Source organism: Salmo trutta, chromosome 23 (assembly GCF_901001165.1).
Source record: "Salmo trutta chromosome 23, fSalTru1.1, whole genome shotgun sequence".
Taxonomy (NCBI): Eukaryota; Metazoa; Chordata; class Actinopteri; order Salmoniformes; family Salmonidae; genus Salmo; species Salmo trutta.
This window is the reverse complement of record NC_042979.1, coordinates 44140831-44163382: the sequence shown is the minus strand read 5'-3', so window position 1 is coordinate 44163382 and position 22552 is coordinate 44140831. Positions and strand designations below refer to the sequence as shown.

The 22552-nt window shown below is 42.5% G+C and overlaps 1 protein-coding gene across 1 annotated transcript in view; it reads right to left on the bottom strand.

The window, feature by feature from the left end:
* fbn2a (fibrillin 2a) overlaps nt 1-19821 on the bottom strand; it is a 190817-nt gene extending 170996 nt beyond the window's left edge. Inside the window, exons 1-5 of the mRNA XM_029710481.1 lie at nt 19356-19821; nt 18683-18765; nt 13284-13382; nt 12874-12969; nt 8291-8386 (exon numbers count right to left, since the gene is read on the bottom strand). Of these exons, the coding sequence (XP_029566341.1) occupies nt 8291-8386; nt 12874-12969; nt 13284-13382; nt 18683-18765; nt 19356-19540 (559 nt within the window). The 5' untranslated portion in view covers nt 19541-19821. The remainder of the gene's footprint in view (nt 1-8290; nt 8387-12873; nt 12970-13283; nt 13383-18682; nt 18766-19355) is intronic.
* Between the last annotated feature and the right edge of the window lie 2731 nt (nt 19822-22552).

Here is a 22552-nt window from a genome sequence, read left to right as displayed (position 1 = left end):
TTGGGAGTCCCACTGGGCGGCACACAATTAACCCAGCGTTGTCCGGGTTTGGCCGGGGTAGGCCGTCATTGTAAATAAGAATTTGATCTTAACTGACTTGCCTAGTTTAAATAAAGGTTAAAAAAAATAACAACACATTTTTTAAAATAAAATTAACCTCTGACGATATGATTCACAATATTGATGTTGTGTCCTACAGAACTTTTCTCAACCGAGGAGTTCCTTGTGTTTTAGGTATCAAGAATGATGACTGGGTCACCACTACTGCTGAGCGATTACTGCTTTTTGAGGTTGGTTCGGTTTTGGTTCAATTATTAAAAAATAATCATGGTTTTCGATTTCGGTTTTGATTTTTTTTTTAACATTAAATGCTATGTGGGATGAATGCTGTAACAACACAGAATAAAACAATGAATTGTCACGACTTCTACCGAAGTCGATGCCCCTCCTTGCACGGGTGGTGCTTGGTTTTTCATTATCCATTGGTTTTGTCTTGTCTTCCATCACACCTGTTTCCAATCCCATGAATTACTTGTGTATTTAACCCTCTGTTTCCCCTCGTGTCCTTGTCGGTGATTGTTTGATTGTTATGTTACGTGGGTTTGTGTATCGGTGTGCGACGGGTATCCTTTACCCATTTTATTTTGGTTTTGGAGTTTGTTTTTAATTAAATACTCCATATTTAACCAACTTGGTTTCTCCTGCGCCTGACTTCCCTGCCACCTACATACACGAATACAACAATGAATAAAAGGCCCATGATGGTAGTGACTGTCCATTACTGCTGATCACTTATTAACCAACACTTATTCACATTACTTTACTTTATTAAAATATTTTAGTTGTTGTGTATATTACATTTGTTTATTATTTCCTTCCAAGTCATCATCTCATCTCTATAGAGCTGCTGCCTATGCTGTCTGACAAAATCATGTATTTTCGGGTAGAGATGCCTTGCGAAGCAACAGCTGCTCTCTATATCCCATCACAATCACGCGCTCTTTTCTCTTCTGTAGCAGGTGTAAAAGAAACACACAGACTGGACAAGTAGGTGCACAGTGGATTATGGTAATTGTAGTTCATTACCGACGACATCGTACAGATCAGGATGGATCTAATTTATCTCTAGAGAAACTGTGCAATGTGCGCAATGAGCTCAAAGAAGACAAAAAAAACGGAACAAAATGGAATTCAAATAATTGAACCGATGCCGTTCAATTCCTTGTTTAAAAAACGAAAATAACCGAAATGATGGTTAAACGCTCAGCACTGGTTGGCAGAACCAGGGTGTTATGACAGAGATGGGATCCTCATCATAATGATGGGTTAGTTCGACCATATCAGAACAGATACCTCAACCAAACCTGGGTTCCAATAGTCTTTTGTTTCCTTTCAAATACGCCAAACATTTGATTGAGCCTAGCCGCTCGGAGGGGTGGGTTGCACTTTTGGGCCAATTCCATTGGTTCCATAGAGCAAGGTAATCTTTATCAAGAGTATCTAAGTATTTGAAAGATAACAAATACTATTTAAACCCAAGTCTGCATCAACATAACCTATTTCATCTCCTCAAAGTATTCTCTGTAAATCTAAACATCAAGGGTTGGGATAATCAACCCGCTGCGTCTAACGCACTGCATTTCAGTGCAAGAGGTGTCACTACAGTCCCTGGTTCGAATCCAGGCTGTATCACATCCTGTTATGATTGGGAGTCCCATAGGGCAGCGCACAATTGGCCCAGCGTCGTCTGGGTTTGGCCGGGGTAAGCCGTCATTGTAAATAAGAATTTGTTCTTATCTGACTTGCCTAGTTAAATAAAGGTTAAATAAAATACAACATTGTATTAATAAGGAGACACCAGTTGCAGAGCATGATGGGTAGTGTAGTACAGCATGCTATTTCAATATACAAATACACTGAGTATACCAAACATTAGGAACACCTTCCTAATAACTATCCCTGGGCGCCGAAGATGTGGATGTGAATTAAGGCAGCCCCCACACCTCTCTGATTCAGAGGTTAAACTAAAAGTTGAAGGTATTCAGTTGTACAACTGACTAGGTATCCCCCTTTCCCTAATATTGAATTGCACCCCCCCCCCCCCCTTTGCCCTCAGAATAGCCTCAAATCGTCAGGGCACTACAAGGTGTCGAAATGTTCCACAGGGATGCTGGTCCATGTTGACTCCAGTGCTTCCCACAGTTGTGTCAAGTTGACTGGATGTCCTTTGGGTGGTGGACCATTCTTGATACACACAGGAAACTGTTGAGTGTGGAAAAACCCAGCAGCGTTGCAGTTCTTGACACAAACCGGTGCGCCTGGCACCTAATACCATAACCGGTTCAAAGGCACTTACATATTTTGTCTCCCCTTCATCTACACTGATTGAAGTGGATTTAACAAGTGATATCAATAAGGGATCATGACTTTCACCTGGATTCACCTGGTCAGCCTCTGTCATGGAAAGAGCAGGTGTTCCTAATGTTTTGTGCACTTAGTGTATATTAGTTTGGCTAATGTCATTTGTGAACACTAAGTATCTTGAGAAGATCCAGCTAGCAGTCAAAGTCACTTGGCAAAGGCACATAATTAGCCATTAATCCTGTGTACATAATTGACCACCATCCATTGTGCCATTGTGTGAGCAATTCATATCTTGTCATCCAACACATAACAGTTAGTCAGTGATTACTGCCAATGCAGCTGTTGGGACTATTATGGTATGATGTTATGGACTATTATGGTATGATATTATGGTATGATATTATGGACTATTATGGTATGATATTATGGTATGATATTATGGACTATTATGGTATGATATTATGGTATGATATTATGGACTATTATGGTATGATATTATGGTATGACATTATGGTATGATATTATGGTATGATATTATGGTATGATATTATGGACTATTATGGTATGATATTATGGTATGATATTATGGACTATTATGGTATGATATTATGGTATGATATTATGGTATGATATTATGGTATGATGTTATGGTATGATATTATGGTATGATGTTATGGTTTGACATTATGGTATGATATTATGGACTATTATGGTATGATATTATGGACTATTATGGTATGATATTACGTTATGATATTATGGTATGATATGATGGTATGATATTATGGTATGACATTATGGTATGATATTATGGACTATTATGGTATGATATTATGGACTATTATGGTATGATATTATGGTATGACATTATGGTATGATATTACGTTATGATATTATGGTATGATATTATGGTATGATGTTATGGTTTGACATTATGGTATGATATTATGGACTATTATGGTATGATATTATGGTATGATATTATGGACTATTATGGTATGATGTTATGGTATGATATTATGGACTATTATGGTATGATATTATGGTATGATATTATGGTATGACATTATGGTATGATATTATGGTATGACATTATGGTATGATATTATGGACTATTATGGTATGATATTATGGTATGATATTATGGACTATTATGGTATGATATTACGGTATGATATTATGGTATGATATTATGGTATGACATTATGGTATGAGTGAAAACAAAAGTCCGGCTGCAACCTAGTCTTTTAAAAAAAACATTTTGGGGTATTTTCATTTTATTCAGAGAGGGATAGCATGAAATGAGAGGGGAGCCAAAGAGAGAGGGAGACGCAAAATAGTGTAGGGTCGGGACTGTACCCACACTGGGGTGTGCTTCAGGCCGTGTCGTTACCCACTACACCATCCTCAGTTACAGCCTAGTCAGTTACCCACTACATTATCCTCAGTTACAGCCTAGTCAGTTACCCACTACACCATCTTCAGTTACAGCCTAGTCAGTTACCCACTACATTATCCTCAGTTTCAGCCTAGTCAGTTACCCACTACATTATCCTCAGTTACAGCCTAGTCAGTTACCCACTACATTATCCTCAGTTACAGTCTAGTCAGTTACCCACTACACCATCCTCAGTTACAGCCTAGTCAGTTACCCACTACACCATCCTCAGTTACAGCCTAGTCAGTTACCCACTACATTATCCTCAGTTACAGCCTAGTCAGTTACCCACTACATTATCCTCAGTTACAGCCTAGTCAGTTACCCACTACACCATCTTCAGTTACAGCCTAGTCAGTTACCCACTACATTATCTTCAGTTACAGCCTAGTCAATTACCCACTACATTATCCTCAGTTACAGCCTAGTCATTTACCCACTACATTATCCTCAGTTACAGTCTAGTCAGTTACCCACTACACCAGCGTCAGTTACAGCCCAGTCAGTTACCCACTACATCATCTTCAGTTACAGTCTAGTCAGTTACCCACTACACCAACGTCAGTTACAGCCTAGTCAATTACCCACTACATTATCCTCAGTTACAGCCTAGTCAGTTACCCACTACATTATCCTCAGTTACAGCCTAGTCAGTTACCCACAACACCAACGTCAGTTACAGCCTAGTCAGTTACCCACTACATTATCCTCAGTTACAGCCTAGTCATTTACCCACTACATTATCCTCAGTCACAGCCTAGTCAGTTACCCACTACATTATCCTTAGACCAGTGGTGTAAAGTACTTAAGTAAAAATACTTTAAAGTACTACTTAAGTAGTTTTTGGGGGTATCTATACTTTACTTCACTACATTCCTAAAGAAAATAATGTACTTTTTACTGCATACATTTTCCCTGACACCCAAAAGTACTCATTACATTTTGAATGCTTAGCAGGACAGGAAATTGGTCAAAATAACATCCCTAGTCATCCTTACTGCCTCTGATCTGGCAGACTCACTAAACACACATGCTTAGTTTGTAAATGATGTCTGAGTGTTGGAGTGTACCCCTGGCTATCTGTAAATGATTTCTGAGTGTTGGAGTGTTCCCCTGGCTATCTGTAATTTATTTCTGAGTGTTGAAGTGTTCCCCTGGCTATCTGTGATAAAAAATGTCAAAAATGATATGGTGCCGTCTGGTTTGCTTAATATAAGAAATTTGAAATGATTTATACTTTTACTTTTGATACTTAAGAATATTTAAAACCAAATACTTGTATTAGACTTTTACTCAAGTAGTATTTTGCAACTTAGTCAGTTTTAATCAGCTGAGAGCACAGACACAGACTTAAACCCCATTCCTTGACTCCTCTTGATGAAAGGGACTGGAGACAGATAGAGGTCCAGGTTTAGCCATCCAACGCCTGTGTGCCTGTTCAAAGTGTCTAGTCAAGACCAACCTGGGACCCTAAATCAGCCTGTCAATCTGTCCCTTTATTTAGTGGCTTAGTTTGTTTTAGTTAGTTAGGATCTTGTGCCACATGTGGCTTTTAACACTATTTACTAGACACTCTCTACTACAAACTAGCGCTCCATGACACACACACACACACACACACACACACACACACACACACACACACACACACACACACACACACACACACACACACACACATAGCCCTAATGTCTTTCCCAGAGACACACCACCAGAGAGGTGGTATAAATAACCCTGGGATGTGAGGAGCTGGCCCACTGCTGAGTCAATGACAGACCCTGTGAATCATCCTCCACCGGGGATACACCTTTCTCCATGACATCCAGCCTAGGTACAGATCTAGGATCAGGTTCCCCTCCCCCAATCCATTAGTGGGGGAAATGCAAAACTAACCCTAGATTCGTGTGTGGGGGGCAACTTCACCATACTGCACGCCCACCACAGCACAGCACCAGTAAGCTCTGAGGGGTTACTGCCAAAACGGTTAGACCAGAACAAAGGTGGGAAAAAGAAGAACCAAAGTCCAGAAGAGGTCAAAGGTGGGTCAAATCATGTGGTGATGACATGTCTGGTAACATCTCACCTTATTCATATAAACATTCATGACCGAGAGGGAAATGGTCATTCCCATGTGCAAACAGGTGCAGACTAAAAAGTGAGTTTTTAACCCTGTGCTGCAGTACAGGTTTCTGCTTGTGTAACATTATCACTAGAAGACACTAAATACCTATCGTGGCAAGTGACCTCGCTTCTTAGTGTCTGCAACTGTGTCCTCTTGTCACTTCTCTTAGTTGAGGTTTAAGATAACTGCCTAATGGCCAGTGGGGTTTCTAGACCATTTCAACTGGGGGGGCAAGCTGGGGCCAGTTGTACTGTTAGAGGGGCCAGTTACATTAGACGTTATTGTTGTCATATCCTTTTCTTCACTGCATTGCAGGCATTAGCAGGCAAAAGACCATGTTCATAATCATTAGTGGTCCGCGTTGCCACTGTCTAATAACGGATGTAAAAAAAAAAATGAACGATAGCAAAAATTAGTTATGTAAAAATTATTTCATACTCCACATTTAGGGGGGCCACAAGGGGGTCCAAAATTGTTGTCACAGGGGCACTGCCCCCCCCCCCTCCCCCCAGCCCCCCATGACTGCTAGTGCTAATGGCGTGTTTGCATTCATGAAAAAAAATACTGAGAGAGAAAGAAAGAAAGAATGAGCGATAGAGGGAGAGAGAGAGAGAGAGATAAAGGTAGAGAGAGATAGAGAGATAAAGGTAGAGAGAGATAGAGAGATAAAGGTAGAGAGAGAGAGAGAGATAAAGGTAGAGAGAGATAGAGAGATAAAGGTAGAGATAGAGAGAGATAGAGATTGATAGAGGTAGAGAGAGATAGAGATTGATAGAGGTAGAGAGAGATAGATAGAGAGAGAGAGAGGTAGAGAGAGATAGATAGATAGAGATAGATAGAGAGGTAGAGATAGAGAGAGGTAGAGATAGATAGAGATAGATAGAGAGGTAGAGATAGAGAGAGGTAGAGATAGATAGAGATAGATAGAGAGAGAGGTAGAGATAGATAGAGATAGATAGAGAGGTAGAGATATATAGAGATAGATAGAGATTGATAGAGATAGAGAGATAGAGAGAGGTAGAGATAGATAGAGAGAGGTAGAGAGAGGTAGAGATAGAGAGAGATAGAGAGAGGTAGAGATAGATAGAGAGGTAGAGGTAGAGAGAGATAGAGAGATAAAGGTAGAGAGAGATAGAGAGATAAAGGTAGAGAGAGAGAGAGAGATAAAGGTAGAGAGAGATAGAGAGATAAAGGTAGAGAGAGATAGAGAGATAGAGATTGATAGAGGTAGAGAGAGATAGAGATTGATAGAGGTAGAGAGAGATAGATAGAGAGAGAGAGGTAGAGAGATAAAGGTAGAGATAGAGAGATAAAGATAGAGATAGAGAGAGATAGAGATTGATAGAGGTAGAGAGAGATAGAGATTGATAGAGGTAGAGAGAGATAGATAGAGAGAGAGAGAGGTAGAGAGATAAAGGTAGAGATAGAGAGAGATAGAGATTGATAGAGGTAGAGAGAGATAGATAGAGAGAGAGAGGTAGAGAGAGATAGATAGATAGATAGATAGATAGAGAGGTAGAGATATATAGAGATAGATAGAGATTGATAGAGGTAGAGAGAGATAGATAGAGAGAGAGAGAGGTAGAGAGATAAAGGTAGAGATAGAGAGAGATAGAGATTGATAGAGGTAGAGAGAGATAGATAGAGAGAGAGAGGTAGAGAGAGATAGATAGATAGATAGATAGATAGATAGATAGATAGATAGATAGATAGATAGATAGATAGAGAGGTAGAGATATATAGAGATAGATAGAGATTGATAGAGATAGAGAGATAGAGAGAGGTAGAGATAGATAGAGAGAGGTAGAGAGAGGTAGAGATAGAGAGAGATAGAGAGAGGTAGAGATAGATAGAGAGGTAGAGGTAGAGAGAGATAGAGAGATAGAGGTAGATAGAGATAGATAGAGGTAGAGGTAGAGAGCGATAGAGGTAGAGAGAGATGGAGGTAGAGATAGATAGAGATAGATAGAGAGAGAGAGGGAGGACACTTAAAAAAAGTGCTATCTAGAATCTACGTAAGGGTTTTTTCAGCTGTCCCCATCTGAGAACCCTTTAAATAACCCCTTTTTGGTTCCAGGTAGAACCCTTTCCACAGAGGGTTTTACATGGAACCAAAAGAATTCTACCTGGAACCAAAAAGGATTCTACCTGGAACCGGAAAGTACCTGGAACCAAAAAGGATTCTACCTGGAACCGGAAAAGGATTCTACCTGGAACCGGAAAGGGTTCTCCTATGGGGACAGCCCTAGAACCCTTTCGGTAGAAGTGAGATTTGCCAGGCGACACCTCTCCTCCACCCCAAAAAATGTTTTATGAAAAAATAAATAAATGAGTGACGAAGAGTTTCCATAGGCTTGGGCTCTTACCTCTCTCACACTGGGGCCCAGTGAACCCGTAGACACAGGCGCACCGGTTGGGTCCAATGCAGCGCCCGCCGTTTTGGCACTTACTATCGCAGACGGCTAAAACAGAGACACACACACACACACACAGTTTCAGTTAGTCACACACACATATATGTATGCACACACACACACACACACACACACACACACACACACACACACACACACACACACACACACACACACACACACACACACAACTGCACTTCTAGCACTTAATATTGCAGACGGCTGAAACAGACAGACAGACACACACACACGCCTAACTGCACATCTGAGGGCCTTATTTTTCCATGGTCTTTGTCAAGCCATGATTACAGAAGTGGGTCAAATTCCCCTGGTTTCCAATTGTCTCTCTATTTTCCCTTTGAAACAGATGCCAGGTTATTTATGTTGGCACTTTGAGCAATGGGGTTTGGGGGAGGTGTGTCTTCCTAATTGTCTCTTGCCAGTGAAGGCTAATCAGCGTAGAGGCTAGAATCCTCATTAGATTCAATGGGATTTTCAAAAATATCCAAATCTCGGTTAGCCAGAAGACTTAAGCAAGAAGACTTGAGCCAGCCAAGGTGTAGGGAGAGGACTACAAGCTGTCAAACTGCTTGCGACATATTTCCTCTGCTTCCTTTGTTTACGCCACGACTGTGTGAGTTGTTTTAACAGAAACCAGGCAACGACACCCCCGGCCTCTCTCCCCCACCACCCATCTACCCAAACTCGCTGTGTGCGGTGCCAAGAGGGCCTCCGCTTTGAAGACGAAAGTCAAACATTAGCCTGCACATTCTGAGAGTTTTCTCCCCCCACCCCCTCAACACTTTCTAACAGTCTCCCAGCATAGCTAGGCTAGGTCAACACCTAGCTAGGCTAGGTCCTATCTTCTACTATCTACCTCTATCTACCTCTATCCCTCTATCCCTTACCTCTATCTACTACTATCTACCTCTATCTACTACTATCTACCTCAATCCCTCGATCCCTTACCTCTATCTACTACTATCTACCTCTATCTACTACTATCTACCTCTATCTACTACTATCTACGACTATCTACCTCTATCTACTACTATCTACCTCTATCTACTACTATCTACCTCTATCTACCTCTATCTACTACTATCTACCTCTATCTACTACTATCTACCTCTATCTACTACTATCTACCTCTATCTACCTCTATCTACTACTATCTACCTCTATCTACTACTATCTACCTCTATCTACTACTATCTACCTCTATCTACTACTATACCTTACCTCTATCTACCTCTATCTACTATTATCCTTCCCTGTGGCTCAGTTGGTAGAGCATGGTGTTTGCAACGCCAGGGTTGTGGGTTCGATTCCCACGGGGGGCCAGTACAAAACATATATTTTTTTTAAATGCATGAAATGAAAATGAAATGTATGCATTCACTACTGTAAGTCGCTCTGGATAAGAGCGTCTGCTAAATGACTAAAATGTAAATTTCATTATCTACCTCTATCTACCTCTATCTACTTCTATCTACCTCTATCCCTCTATCCATTACCTCTATCTACCTCTATCCCTTACATCTCTCTATCTATCTACCTCTATCCCACTATCCCTCTGTCCCTCCTCTCCTCCTACCAGTCCATCAAGCTGCTACCTATTCTGTGATTTACACATTCACTCGAGAAAGCCCAGAATTTGCTGGATTATAAGCCTTCCAGGTGACGACAGCTGTTTCGGGGTCAAATGTAAGCCATGTTGGCCCTCTAACCCTCTGTTCACCCTGCGAGGGACTGGAGCCCTAATGGCGGCTTAATGCCTCGGTTACGCCCCGGTTACGGGGCCCTGCTTCATGGCAGGGCAAGAACCTTTCAGGCCCTTTCAGTGTCAATCCATCCTGGAGCTGAACAATACATCCTGGATCTGAACGAAATATCCTGGATCTGAACGAAATATCCTGGATCTGAACAATACATCCTGGAGCTGAACTATACATCCTGGATCTGAACTATACATCCTGCAGCTGAATTATACATCCTGGATCTGAACTATATATCATGGAGCTGAAGTATACATCCTGGAGCTGAACTATACATCCTGGATCTGAACTATATATCATGGAGCTGAACTATATATCCTGATCTGAACTATACATCCTGCAGCTGAATTATACATCCTGGATCTGAACTATACATCCTGGAGCTGAACTATACATCCTGGATCTGAACTATACATGAAGGCATTGGCCCATTAAACTCATGTGTACTAACCATATACCGTGGTTATTAGGAGGTTTTGGGGATCTGGAGGGACATGTTAATGTGAAGTCCTTAAGAAATGTATTATCCGCAATAACCATACCATTGTTTGATAGTAATAGTATATATGTAAAAATACATCTACTAATTTATCTATGCCAACTGTTTTTGCTGCAGTTTGTCAGACGGGCTACAGTCTACACAGTGATGAACTTGGGGGAAGCCCTTAGATCTCCCATGGAGTCTATACAGGGACTATAGGCGACAAAGACTAAGTTAATGGTAAAAAATGTAAGTGAGCCTCCCGAGTGGCGCAGCGGTCTAAGGCATTGCATCGCAGTGCTTGAGGGGTCCCTACAGACCCGGGTTTGATCCCAGACTGTGTCACAACCGGCCGTGACCGGGATTCCCATAGTGCGGCACACAATTGGCCCAGCGTCGTCCGGGTTAGCGGAGGGTTTGGCCGGTGGGGCTTTACTTGGCTCATCGCGCTCTAGTGACTCCTTGTGGCGGGCCGTGCGCCTGCAGGCTGACTTCATTCGTCAGTTGAACGGTGTTTCCTCTGACATAAATGGTACAGCTGGATTCAGAAGCGCGGTTTGGCGGGTCATGTTTCGGAGGACACATGACTCGACCTTCGCCTGTCCCAAGCCCGTTGGGGACTTGAAGCGATGAGACAAGATCAAAATTGGGGAGAAAAAGGGGGTAAAATACAAAAATATATATATATTATACATTGGCGAATTAATACAAGTAGCCTAAACGCCAACGAACACTTGCAATGCTAACTTAACCTGTTTGGTATAGGGGGCAGTATTGAGAATTTTGGAAAAAATATGTTCCCATTTTTAACTGCCTCCTACACCAACTCAGAAGCTAGAATATGCATATTATTGTTCAGGTTTGGATAGAAAACACTCTGAATTTTCTAAAACTGTTTGAATGGTGTCTGTGAGTATAACAGAACTCCTATGGCAGGCAAAAACCTGACAAGGTTTCAAGCAGGAAGTACCCTGTCTGACAAGGAGTCGTGCGTCTTACCTCTTTTTATTGAAAAGTAAGGATCTTAGCTGTAACGTGACAATTCCCAGGGCTCCAATAGGCTCTCAGAGCCCGCGAAATAACTGAAGGTTTACGAGGGAACCTCAGGTTGAAATATATTATCGCCTTTTGTAAGTGGATGCTCGGAGGACCTTTCAATGATGCGCGTGCATGAGTCGCTTCTGAGGAGAAATTTTATTCGGCTGTTTAGGCTCAATGCATACTCCCGGTCGGAATATTATCACTTCTCTACGACATAAATGGCATAAAAATTGGTTTTAAACATCGGTTGACATGCTTCGAAGTACGGTAATGGAATATTTAGACATTTTTGACACGCCAATGCGCCATGCGCAACACCGCGAAGAAGCATTCTAGAACTCACGAACAAAACGTCGCTGTTTGGATATAACGATGGATTATTTGGGACCAAACCAACATTTGTTATTGAAGTAGAAGTCCTGGCAGTGTATTCTGATGAAGAACAAGCAAGGTAAGAACATCTTTCTTATAGGAAATGTGATTTTGGTGGATGCTGACCTGGGTGGGTATCTAAATAGCTAGCCCTGTAATGCCGGGCTATGTACTTAGATTATTGCAAAATGTGCTTCATCCGAAAAGCTATTTTAAAATCGGACATATCGAGTGCATAGAGGGGTAATGTATCTATAATTCTTAAAATAATTGTTATGCTTTTTGTGAACGTTTATCGTGAGTAATTTAGCAAACTGTTAGTAAATTCACCGGAAGTTTGCGGTGGTTATGCTTTTTCTGAACGTCACATGCTAATGTAAAAAGCTGGTTTTTGATATAAATATGAACTTGATTGAACAGACATGCATGTATTGTATAACACAATGTCCTAGGTGTGTCATCTGATGAAGATTATAAAAGGTTAGTGCTGCATTTAGCTGTGGTTTGGGTTTATGTGACATGATATGCTAGCTTGAAAAATGGGTGTCTGATTTTTTCTGGCTGGGTACTCTGCTGACATAATCTAATGTTTTGCTTTCGTTGTAAAGCCTTTTTGAAATCGGACAGTGGGGTTAGATTAACGAGATTCTTGTCTTTAAATAGCTGTGAAATAGTCATATGTTTGAGAAATTGAAGTTATAGCATTTCTAACGATTCAAAAATCGCGCCACTGGATTTCAGTGGCTGTTACGTAGGTGGGACGAGTTCGTCCCACATGTACTAGAGAGGTTAACACAATTGGTGCTTACTGTATATACTATGCTGTGTAAACGGGCTGCATTTACATTATAATGTATACTCACGTTGTCCACAATAGGAGCCCGAGAAGCCCTTCTGACACTGACAGTGGTCCTCAGCACAGAGGCCACCGTTCATACACCTGATGTTACACTGCTGGGCTAGAGGAGCAATAGGACAGGACCACGGCATATTGGTCAACATCCCATTCACAACTTTCATGTGAAGTGAGAGAGCAGAGGGTTGTACGAAATAAACAGGATGTTTATATAGCAGCAGTCAAAATACGGGTTTATTTGCTCTCTTTTGTTTGGGTGAAATTCAAAAGTTAAAAATACTAGTAAAACCATTGGCAGACAGTATATTGTAGGTGAAATAAACAAAACATATACAAAACACTCTCATAAAACATTTGTGGTTTTATATTGGAGAGGAACCATAAAAAAGGCAACATGTAGCATGGGGGAATACTTACTGGACTTTGTCCCACAGGTTGGTGCAATTTGGCCACTGGGACATGTGCACATGTTGGGCCGTGAGCAAAATCCATCTCCACAGCTGTTCCGGCATATGGCTGAGTGGATGAGGACACAAGAGTGTAGAGTAAATGAACATTGTCCGTCAGACCCTATTTGAGAACTAATGCAGTACATAGGCCAGACTAAGAGCTTGTCCTAGCCTTCTCCTAAATACAGTACAAACAAAGTTTGCAAACAAAATCACATAGACCTTGCAAGCAGTGCAGTGCAATGAGAAAACAGGAATGTGGAAGTTACAACCCATAGAAAACCCAATGTATTAGTAACGCAAAATCATGTCAGGGGCTCGTTAACATATTTCCTAGCATTACAGTTATTACACCCATTATTGGAATTGTGCCAGTTTAGGTTTAGGTAGTCTATAGTAACATTGTTATGCCAGTTTAGGTTTAGGTAGTCTATAGTAACATTGTTGTGCCAGTTTAGGTTTAGGTGGTCTATAGCAGTGGAGGCTCCTCAGCGGAGGAAGGGGAGGACTATCCTCATCAGAGAATTTCATAAAAAATAAAAATAGTGAAACATTTTAAAAGTTATGTTTTTTAGACAAAAACTATACTAAATATATTCACGTCACCAAATAATAGATTAAAACACACTGTTTTGCAATGAAGGTCTACAGTAGCCTCAACAGCACTCTGTAGGGTAGCACCATGGTGTAGCCGGAGGACAGCTAGCTTCCGTCCACCTCTGGATACATTGACTTCAATACAAAACCTAGGAGGCTCATGGTTCTCACCCCCTTCCATAGATATACACAGTAATTATGACAACTTCCGGAGGACGTCCTCCAACCTATCAGAGCTCTTGCAGCAAGAACTGACATCTTGTCCACCCAATCAAAGGATCAGAGAAGGAATCTAGTACTGAAAGCACAAGCTTCAGATAGATAGCACTGCAGTGCATAAAATGTGTTGAGTAGTTGACTCAAAGAGAGAGAAAGACAATAGTTGAACAGTTTTTAACAAATTAATTTCTTCCAGAATGGCGAGAGATATTGTAATTTTTTTTCACTTTCAGTTTCACTTACTTAGCTAGCAAATGCAGCTAGCTAGTTTAACCTACTCAAACACCCTGGTCAAACAGAGGGTTGCTATGTTAGCTAGCTGGCTATGACTATTCAACACAACACTGGAACTCTTCCAGATCAAGGTAAGCTTTAGGTTTTACTAATTTAATGCCACAAGGCCTGTCTGTCTAAGTGCTAAACGTCTTACTCCCTCATCTTAAACGTCACCAACTTCCACTGGTCTATAGTAACATTGTTGTGCAAGTTTAGGTTTAGGTGGTAACTCAAACTGTAATATACAATAGTAATCATAAAGAATCCTCTGAGGGTCTTATGTGTCTGATTTTGAGAATCCTGTTTTATCCCGATAGCATTGAATAATAATACCTATGCTATCTATGTGTTCCCAAGAAATTGAAGTAGAATTTACACTGAGTGTACAAAACATTAAGAACACCTGCTCTTTCCATGACATTGACTGACCAGGTGAATCCAGGTGAAAGCTAGGATCCCTTACTGATGTCACTTGTTAAATCCACTTCAATCAATCAGAAGGGGAGGAGACAGGTTAAAGAAGGATTGTTCAATTTTTACACAATTGAGACATGGATTGTGTGTGTGTGCCATTCAGAGGGTGAATGGGCAAGACAAAAGATTTAAGTGCCTTTGAACAGGGTATGGTAGTAGATGCCAGGTGCAACAGTTTGTGTCAAGAACTGCAACACTGCTGAGTTTTTCACGCTCAACAGTTTCCAAAGTGTATCTAAACTCAGCAAAAAAAGAAACGTCCTCTCACTGTCAACTGCGTTTATTTTCAGCAAACTTAACATGTGTAAATATTTGTATGAACATAACAAGATTCAACAACTGAGACATAAACTGAACAAGCTCGACAGGCATGTGACTAACAGAAATTGAATAATGTGTCCCTGAACAAAGTGAACAAAAATGTGTCAAAATCAAAAGTAACAGTCAGTATCTGGTGTGGCCACCAGCTGCATTAAGTACTGCAGTCTTCATTGCCAGTTCTTGCTGTGAGATGTTACCCCACTCTTCCACCAAGGCACCTACAAGTTCCCAGACATTTCTGGGGGGAATGGCCCTAGCACTCACCCTCTGATCTAACAGGTCCCAGACGTGCTCAATGGGATTGAGATCCGAGCTCTTCGCTGGCCATGGCAGAACACTGACATTCCTGTCTTGCAGGAAATCATGCACAGAACGAGCAGTATGGCTGGTGGCATTGTCATGCTGGAGGGTCATGTCAGGATGAGCCTGCAGGAAGGTTACCACATGAGGGAGGAGGATGTCTTCCCTGTAACGCACAGCGTTGAGATTGCCTGCAATGACAACAAGCTCAGTCCGATGATGCTGTGACATACTGCCCAAGACCATGACAGACCCTCCACCTCCAAATCGATCCCGCTCCAGAGTACAGGCCTCGGTGTAACGCTCATTCCTTCGTCGATAAACGCGCATCCGACCATCACCCCTGGTGAGACAAAACCGCGACTCGTCAGTGAAGAGCACTTTTTGCCAGTCCTGTCTGGTCCAGCGACTGTGGGTATGTGCCCATAGGCGAGGTTGTTGCTGGTGATGTCTGGTGAGGACCTGCCTTACAACAGGCCTACAAGCCCTCAGTCCAGCCTCTCTCAGCCTATTGAGGACAGTCTGAGCACTGATGGAGGGATTGTGCGTTTCTGGTGTAACTCGGGCAGTTGTTGTTGCCATCTTGTACCTATCCCGCAGGTATAATGTTCAGATGTACCGATCCTGTGCAGGTGTTGTTACACATGGTCTGCCACTGCGAGGACGATCAGCTGTCCGTCCTGTCTCCCTGTAGCGCTGTCTTAGGCGTCTCGTCAGTACAGACATTGCAATTTATTGCCCTGGCCACATCTGCAGTCCTCATGCCTCCTTGCAGCATGCCTAAGGCACGTTCACGCAGATGAGCAGGGACCCTGGGCATCTTTCTTTTAGTGTTTTTAAGAGTCAGTAGAAAGGCCTCTTTAGTGTCCTAAGTTTTCATAACTGTGACCTTAATTGCCTATCGCCTGTAAGCTGTTAGTGTCTTAACGACCGTTCCACAGGTGCATGTTCATTAATTGTTTATGGTTCATTGAACAAGCATGGGAAACAGTGTTTAAACCCTTTACAATGAAGATCTGTGAAGTTATTTGGATTTTTACGAATAATCTTTGAAAGACAGGGTCGATGATAAAGGGACATTTCTTTTTTTGCTGAGTTTAAAATGGTCCACCACCCAAAGGACATCCAGCCAACTTGACACAACTGTAGGACGCATTGGAGTCAACATGGTTCAGCATTACTGTGGAACGCTTTCGACACCTTGTAGAGTCCATGCCCCAACAAATTGAGGCTGTTCTGATGGCAAAAGGGGGGAGGTGCAACTCCATATTAGGAAGGTGTTCCTAATGTTTGGTATACTCAGTGTATTTGGCAGAGGAGACATTCAACTAGCATGCAGCATAATTGAAGCTCACATCTAATATTGATATGTCAATAATGGGAGAGCCTGAACTCTGATACTTCCCTCTGGCCCCTCTCCAGAGTCAACAGCCCTTCAGGAGTCAGGAGGTCCACTCTACTGACTCCAACATGACCCCCTGGAAACCACAGGAGAGTTTTGGGCATGACCCCCTGGAAACCACAGGATAGTTCTGGGCATGACCCCCTGGACACCACAGGAGAGTTCTGGGCATGACCCCCTGGACACCACAGGAGAGCTCTGGGCATGACCCCCTGGACACCACAGGATAGTTTTGGGCATGACCCCCTGGACACCACAGGTGAACTCTGGGCATGACCCCCTGGACACCACAGGAGAACTCTGGGCATGACCCCCTGGACACCACAGGAGAACTCTGGGCATGACCCCCTGGACACCACAGGATAGTTCTAGGCATGACCCCCTGGACACCACAGGAGAACTCTGGGCATGACCCCCTGGAAACCACAAGATAGTTCTGGGCATGACCCCCTGGACACCACAGGAGAGTTTTGGGCATGACCCCCTGGACACCACAGGAGAGTTTTGGGCATGACCCCCTGGACACCACAGGAGAGTTTGTGCATGACCCCCTGGACACCACAGGAGAGCTCTGGGCATGACCCCCTGGACACCACAGGAGAGTTTTGAGCATGACCCCCTGGACACCACAGGAGAACTCTGGGCATGACCCCCTGGACACCACAGGAAAACTCTGGGCATGACCCCCTGGAAACCACAGGATAGTTCTGGGCATGACCCCCTGGACACCACAGGAGAGTTCTGGGCATATCTAACACCTTGCTCTTGCTGTTGTGACCGGCCAAGTTACCGGGCCAAGCCGAGCCCCAAGAGGAGCTGGAGGAAGTCCCAGGGAAGTGGGGCCAAGCTGAGCCCCCAGGAGGACCTGGAGGAAGTCCCAGGGAAGGAGGGCCAAGCCGAGCCCCAGCCCCAAGAGGAGCTGGAGGAAGTCCCAGGGAAGGGGGACCAAGCCGAGCCCCCAGGAGGAGCTGTAGGAAGTCCCATGGAAAGGGGGCCAAGCTGAGCCCCCAGGAGGAGCTGGAGGAAGTCCCAGGGAAGGGAGGCCAAGCCGAGCCCCAACCCCAAGAGGAGCTGGAGGAAGTCCCAGGGAAAGGGGGCCAAGCCGAGCCCCAGCCCCAGGAGGAGCTGTAGGAAGTCCCATGGAAAGGGGGCCAAGCTGAGCCCCCAGGAGGAGCTGGAGGAAGTCTCAGGAAAGGGGGCCAAGCTGAGCCCCCAGGAGGAGCTGGAGGAAGTCCCAGGGAAGGGATATGCTAATAAGGCGCACTATGTGGTTAGATGAGGAGTTTACTGGTTGTTGTTAGAGATGTTTCTGCTCTCATTCCATGTTACTTATCAGTACAGTGAAAATAGTTTATTATCCAACAATTCTTTGGTATCTTTACAGGTGCAAAGCATGGCTTTAGGGCATAATGACACACCAATAATGCAAGGATTGGTATTTAAAGAAACATGTAGGCCTAACATCAGGAACACGTATTGCATGGGAGAAGTCTTGTTTCCATAGAGAACTTTTCCTAAATGTAGAATCAATATTCTGAAATCATTCAATGCATTTGCTCTTTGGCTTTTGTTATGAATTTATACATTATTGTGTAAGACAAATGCAATAACCCAGAAGCACTACTTCACAGTTATACGAGACATGTGAATTAGCACATCCTATTGGTCAATGGTCAACTGAGCCCTATGCAAAAAAATAAATAAAAAAAACATATTTCCTAGAGACCAACTCAACACAGAGATGCTTTATTATCGTCAACATCTGCTGCACTACTTACGCACGATACACTGGTTGCCCCCTGGCAACGTTTTCCAGCCTGGACAACAGTAGGAGTGGAAACGTGATCCACACACATTGGGCCTATAGGGAAGGAGTTAGAAACAACAACACGTTGTTGTAAATAATCATACTGATTAAGAACTGCGGAAATGAACAATGGTTAGTTAGGAATCTTTTTCACACAAGCTTTTTAATTTGAAATGCATGTAAGTCGCTCTGGATAAGAGCGTCTGCTAAATGACTTAAATGTAATGTAAATGGGTGATCGTTGAGAATAAATGGTGGTCAGAGAGCGACAAAAGTAATCTTCTGTATTTAGAATAAAAATAGATGTCGATGAAGAGATACATGCATTTTATTAATTGATTTCTTCAATTATTCCCTCACTCATATTGCATATTTATCTCAGATGAAAAGACGAATACTTAATATTAAATTCTTCTCATGTTATGTTTGTGCAACATTGGTATTTTGACAATGTCATGACATTTGAAATTGGTATGGGGTTTTTGGTGGGTATGATTTCTACCTTCAGTTCATGACATCAACAAACAATCTATGCTGCTAATTAAATATTTGTTTTGTATTGTCAACAAATGTTACTTTGAGGTGAGCAGGTTGGGTGTTGAGGTATCATGTTTTCTTTCAACTTCAAATTCTGTTATTCTTACCCTCGTAGGGATTCCTGTTTTCCTCTTCTCCTCACTCGATTTGAAGCAGCCGTCTGGTCTCCATCCACCTTGAGAAGCGTTTTCCCCCGGAGCGTCGGAGGCTCTTGTCCTGTTACTTTTACCACTAGAAACCCCGTCAACGCCACCAGTCCAACCAAGCACGAAAAAATCCTCTTGGTCCACATCCTAAACAAACTTTTTTGTCTAATTTTCCAATGTAAATGTGTTGTTATTTAATCCGATGGAATGAATCTCAAAAATGGCTACATAGAGCGCATTTTCCAACTATCACCTATACCTACAAAATACATGAAGTTAAAATAAAACGTAACAAAAAACAATTATGTTTAGAACGAAAAATGTCGTGTTGCCTCTTGAGTTTCAAAGACGGTCCTGTAATGTCACAGCGGAAAGGACACAGAGGAGGTCTGACTGAGAAGCAGCCACAGATATCAACTGAGGTGTATTGAGATACACCGCTGTCTCTATAGCCCAAGAGACAGACCCTCTAGTGACTGATTTCAGCGGTCTCTTGAGAATACACTTCACGCCTAACGACTGTTGACATGTTTTTCTTCAGTTGACAGCTACAAACTGCTGCATTCAACATACACACGTTGACCGAGCATGTGGAGAAAAGACACCATTACAAATAAAGTTATTGATATGCAGAAATTAGAGTTTAATATGAAAACAATATCTAAAAAAAGACAGAGAAAACATTTTCACTGATTTGTTTCTGGGTTGTAACAGCCTGTTATTCGTTGACTACTAAAGACAATCTCTAATTAACGTTACTATCCAAGTAGCTTGAAAATGTGTTTTATTTGCAGCATGAATAATAATGCTTTGACATTACAATTTAACCCACAGTTTATAAATAATGAGTTGTAAATGTAATTGGTTTAAATGAAGTTAATTAATTACAACGTAAACATACAGTATTCTCAGTTATATGCATTTAAACATAATGTTATTGGATAAATAGATAGTCTTGCTCTACACAGTATTTTTAATGAGCAGCTCTTTACATGCTCTTCTGTAGTGTCATCTGTAATTTCCTCATCTCTCATGCAGGTTGTTTGGTCCCCCCCGGGCATCTGAAATTAAAGTACCGCTATATCTCGGTATTTCCTGTGTGGCAATCCGGAAGACATGTTAATTAATGCCTCCGCTATTTGTTTGAACATGTTTAATGTTTTATCCTACATCCTCTCTGGCTATTTTTAACACAAATTAGTGATATGGTTGTCAGTATGGCGACTCAGTGTCAGTGTACGGAAGTGACGTTCAGTAATCTGTTTTCATATACTACACAGGTAGAAAATAGGGTATTTTAGTTCCCCCTAGTGGTGGTGGTGCACAATTACATATAGGAAAGTATATTACTTTAGAAATAAATACTTTGTATAGAATGTCGTCCCCAGCCTGGCGATTTGAATATAATCTCATCCCCAACCTGGCAATTTGAATATAATCTCGTCCCCAGCCTGGCAATTTGAATATAATCTCGTCCCCAGCCTGGCAATTTGAATATAATCTCATCCCCAGTCTGGCGATTTGAATATAATCTCGTCCGCAGCCTGGCGATTTGAATATAATCTCGTCCCCAGCCGGGCGATTTGAATATAATCTCATCCCCAACCTGGCGATTTGAATATAATCTCGTCCCCAGCCTGGTGATTTGAATATAATCTCGTCCCCAGCCTGGCGATTTGAATATAATCTCGTCCCCAGCCTGGCAATTTGAATATAATCTCGTCCCCAGCCTGGCGATTTGAATATAATCTCGTCCCCAGCCTGGCAATTTGAATATAATCTCGTCCCCAGCCTGGCAATTTGAATATAATCTCGTCCCCAGTCTGGCAATTTGAATATAATCTCGTCCCCAGCATGGCTACGTGGATAGGCTACATTGCATATATCAGGGGTTCTCAAACTCAATTCCTGGAGGGCCTAGTGTCTTGTTTTTAGTTATTTCCATTCAATCCGTATCGAATTAAGAGTTCCCAATTAATCAATGACCTTAATTTATCAATCAAGTACAAGAGAAGAGAGCGAAAACCTACAGACACACGGTCCTCCAGGTATTGCGTTTGACACTCTTGGCATATATTTGTTTGCCTTGTTTCACTGTAGAGCCTCTAGCCCTGCTCATTATACCTTTCCAACCTCTCAGTTCCACCACCCACACATGCGATGACATCAACTGGTTTCAATGATGTTTCTAGAGACAATATCTCTCTCATCATCACTCAATGCCTAGGTTTACCTCCACTGTATTCACATCCTACCATGCCTTTGTCTGTACATTATACCTTGAAGCTATTTTATCGCCCCCAGAAACCTGCTCATTTTACTCTCTGTTCCGGACGTCCTAGACGACCAATTCTCATAGCTTTTAGCCGTACCCTTATCCTACTCCTCCTCTGTTCCTCTGGCGATGTAGATGTCAATTCAGGCCCTGCAGTGCCTAGCTCCAATCCTATTCCCCAGGCGCTCTCTTTTGATGACTTCTGTAACCGTAATAGCGTTGGTTTCATGCATGTTAACATTAGAAGCCTCCTCCCTAAGTTTGTTTTATTCACTGCTTTAGCACACTCTGCCAACCCGGATGTCCTAGCCGTGTCTGAATCCTGGCTTAGGAAGACCACCAAAAACTCTGAAATCTCCATCCCTAACTACAACATTTTCAGACAAGATAGAATGGCCAAAGGGGGTGGTGTTGCAATCTACTGCAGAGATAGCCTGCAGAGTTCTGTCCTACTATCCAGGTCTGTACCCAAACAATTTGAACTTCTTCTTTTAAAAATCCACCTCTCTAAAAACAAGTCTCTCACCGTTGCCGCCTGCTATAGACCACCCTCTGCCCCTAGCTGTGCTCTGGACACCATATGTGAACTGATTTCCCCCCACCTATCTTCAGAGCTCGTGCTGCTAGGTGACCTAAACAGGGACATGCTTAACACCCCAGCCATCCTACAATCTAAGCTTAATGCCCTCAATCTCAGACAAATGATCAATGAACTTACCAGGTACCACCCCAAAGCCGTAAACACGGGCACCCTCATAGATATCATCCTAACCAACTTGCCCTCTAAATACACCTCTGCTGTTTTCTACCAAGATCTCAGCGATCACTGCCTCATTGCCTGCATCCGTAATGGGTCAGCGGTCAAACGACCTCCACTCATCAC